The sequence below is a fragment of the Pteropus vampyrus genome, unplaced genomic scaffold (genome assembly GCF_000151845.1).
Source record: "Pteropus vampyrus isolate Shadow unplaced genomic scaffold, Pvam_2.0 Scaffold384, whole genome shotgun sequence".
Taxonomy (NCBI): domain Eukaryota; kingdom Metazoa; phylum Chordata; class Mammalia; order Chiroptera; family Pteropodidae; genus Pteropus; species Pteropus vampyrus.
Genome location: NW_011889165.1, coordinates 198,482 through 202,055, shown reverse-complemented (window position 1 = coordinate 202,055; position 3,574 = coordinate 198,482). Strand labels below are relative to the sequence as shown.

Genomic DNA, 3,574 nt, shown 5'->3' with positions numbered 1-3,574 from the left:
TCTCTCTCTCTCTCTCTCTCCCTCTCTCCTCTCTCTCGTTGGGGTACTGGGAAGCTCGGCTACTGGCGCAACAACGCCACTCAGTTGCAGTTTTGAACACTTCTCCTCTCTGGAGTATCGCAGCCAGGGGGAAAGGGGCAGACGAACTCGGAGGCCACGGGAGCCTGCTTGGGCAGGACACCGTCCCGGGCGAGCCTTCGGGCGACAGCGGAAATAAACGGCGGGTGGGGAGTGCGCTGACCAAGCCAGCGGCCCCAGAGCCCTGTGGGCAGGCACAGCGGCAGCACAGGCACCTTGCGGTCCTGGCGCTCTCAGCCGCGTTTCCCTAGCCAGAGCATCTGCATCATTTCACGCACATACATATCTGCAGACCCCGGGGTACAGAGGTGAATTCCCAGGAGTTTAAACTCAGTTAACATATAAACGCTGCTTCCAACTCGGCTCCTGGTACCTGGGACAGGACCAAACCGAACTACGGTCCTCTCGTATCCGGCCCAGCTGCTTCCCGATTTTGCAGCCCAACTAGGCCTAGAGAAAGAGTCATTCAGGGCAGAGCAAATGCTGGACTCCTGTTACCTGGGTAGACCCTGGTCGGCGCATTCTCCACTAAACTGTTCTGCTGGATGTGGGCAGCTTTGGGAGCAGAGACTCGGATCAGTCATGTGTCAACCAAGAAAGTGGAAAGGACTCCCAAAGCACTTCCACTTTAAATAAATGAAAGAGCTAGGCAGAAAACATCAGTCCCTACGTGAGGCTTTGCATTTTACTTTAAACTTAAGAAAAAATAGACCCGAAAACTGGTACCATTCGGTCCCACCATTCCAGTAAAGCAAGGTGGAGAGTTGGAAACTGAAAACATGTGTTTTCCATAGCAGAGGTGTTTAATCTGTATGATGTGTTTGAATTCTCTTTGGAGTACACTCTACAGGTAGAAGATAAGAGTGATTGAAAAGTGAACTTAAGAGGAGAGTGTTGAGTCCAAGATACATGGGCTGGTAGGGAGGGGGAGGAGTTGCAAGTTGGAAGTTTTGGCTCTAGGACAGCCAGCCTAGGGCATTTTTGCCCAAAAATGACAAATGAGAAAAGCTTGTATTCTCCCAACAGGAAACCTTTTGCTGGAACCTCCCCTCACACACACACCACCACCACCACATGGTAAAATGATGTGTCACCATTCATTTTAGCAGTTCTATCCAGGTCTTGAGATAGAAACTAAGTCAGCCCCTCACAGCTCCTAAAGCCTAACATGTTGGTTTACATTCCTGATGAAGTGCCAGAGGAGAGGGGGACTCAACTCCTGATTTAGACCCTCCATTAAATACCTGTCAATAATCTTCTGGCCCCACATGACTCACTCTTCTTCTGTCCCCAAATTAAAACTAAAGGCAGTAACAGGTGTCATCGTGTCTGAGTAATGAAACCAAAGACGGCTATATTTTTCACAGCAATCACCTTCTCTTCTGTCAATATGACAGAACATAAAATGAGAGAAAGGGAATAATATATCCCAATGGCTAAATTTTAGAATTGATTATTTATAAAATTTAGTTTTTAGAACTAGTGGTGGGATTAAGTGACTTGATAAAATGGCCCAAATTCAAAGATGAACGCGGAAGGCATAAGTGCAGCTTTCAGTATTGGAGTGGGGGGGACTATGGAGGATTACCCCTGGATTCTCCCGACTTGCAAGAAAATTGGACCTGGAAAGATCTTAATGGTGAAAGACACCAACATTCTGAGAGCAAACCTACAGGCTGAATTCACAACCTTCCCTTATGTCCAATTTATATTTTATGGGTTATTTGAAGTTCCCCGGAGTTCCCTGAAATCATCCAAAGGCCGTCTGACATTTCTGACCCTTGATCCCTACTTCACAGACCATACTATTGTGACTATTGCCTGCATTTCCTAGTTAAAATGACCGCCAGATTCTATTGTCATTTAAATGTTTTATAAGTGACAAAAACTATACCTGAACCATGAAAAGGAAAAATCTAACTCTTTTCCAAGTCCTTTATGTTTGAAAGATTCCTAGATCTTTTGTATTAAAGGTTCTTGTAATCACTGAAGTAAAACAAGACTGGAATAATTTAAGTTAAAAAAAAATCTCTTTGACATGGAATAGCCTCTTTTTGACTTATATTCAAGACCCTCTTTTAAAACTTCCAGTAGTAGTCAGAGCATTTAATGAAGTCTTCTATGGAATATTTGAAATATTAGGCATCAACTTGGAAAACACTCAGTGTGTTATGCAGAATCTGCTCTGGTCGCTGGGCCATTGGTGAGAAGGCACAAAATATGGCAGTGATAGATTATCTTAACCTTTTCAGTTTAAACACTGTTGGTTCAAATCAAAGGTTCTCAAATCAATGAAGTTTGAAATACAAGGTAAAAATAGGAACTGTTATTTGAATTATGCATTGTGTATATTTTAAGTTAAATGCCATTGGCAAATCTCTCAGATGTTTAATAGTGTGCAATCTGGGAAACACAAATATTTAATTTCACACTTTCATGTGTTCTTTTTTTCCTCCTATCTTCTGTAAAGCTGAGCCCCACAAATGGGGAGCTTACCTTTTACACTACATTGTTAGTTTTTCTCAGCACATTTTTGTGGATTATATTTTCAATAAATCTTGGAACATCGCAAGTTGTCCTTAAGGGAAAAGTTTAGGGTTCTAAGGCTGTTGGTGGTGGTAAATTGTTTCCCTTTCTTTCCTAATTGAATCAAAGAACGTTCATTCTTTCAATGTCACAACCATAATTTTCTTTTAAAAATCTATAAATATTTGGGAGAAATGCAAACAAGTAATACTCTAAAACTTCCTTCTCACCGTCTATGCTAACTTTGTAAAATTTGCTTCCTAACTCGAAACTCTGAATCTTATGCATTTGCATTATAATGCGTTTAAGATGAATACTTAACTGTGCCGAGAAGACTCGGATTTCATGCTGTATTTCTCTGTAGTAACAGGTGACATGATAACACTATTATGTAGAATTGCAAGTCTACAGCTACACGTGAAAATCGTTCCTATTCTGTTTGGAAACAAATGATCAATCAGCCTCCGGTGATCAATTGCCGCCCTGGCTGCCCATCAGCACGGGTCCGCAACCGGCGGAGGCATTGAGAGAATTCTGCTGAAGGGGACGGGGATCCCAAACTTTCCAAAAGCACCTTGTGCAGTGTCTCAGACTTCGCCGCAACTCCTTGGCTACGTGAGGCTGAGGCTCTGGATTTGGGGCCAGGCAGAGGGCAAAGGATAATTTCACTTTGCTAGTACACTGGAGTTCCTTTCAAACCGAATTGTGAATTATTATTTTTTCTTTCTTTCTTTCCCGTCTGTATAACGAGGGGCAAGCAAAGTGAGCCCTGGCGATGTGCATGTGTGTTGTAACGCATAAAACAGGAGGCAAAGTGAGTCCCACCCCAGCACCCCGGGGCGGGGACACTATCCCGGCCCAGGCGGGACTACTCACCGCTGCTGGTAGGAGGTGATGCCCTGGACGTTCTGCGGGGTGCCGTTGGCCGCGGTGCCGGCCCTCCCCATGCCCGCGCCGGCCGGCACCCCCG

At 44.4% G+C, this 3,574-nt stretch overlaps 1 protein-coding gene across 9 annotated transcripts in view; it reads right to left on the bottom strand.

Moving 5' to 3' along the window:
- The window catches only part of NPAS3 (neuronal PAS domain protein 3), an 839,700-nt gene extending 836,126 nt beyond the window's left edge, over window positions 1-3,574 (bottom strand). For 8 of the 9 annotated variants that reach the window (XM_023523208.1, XM_023523210.1, XM_023523209.1 and 5 more), the window contains exon 1: window positions 3,481-3,568. In XM_023523208.1, coding sequence (XP_023378976.1) covers window positions 3,481-3,551 — 71 coding nt within the window. In that variant the 5' untranslated portion in view covers window positions 3,552-3,568. Of the gene's footprint in view, window positions 1-3,480 lie in introns of all 9 variants that reach the window. The other variant, XM_023523216.1, reaches the window with a different exon arrangement.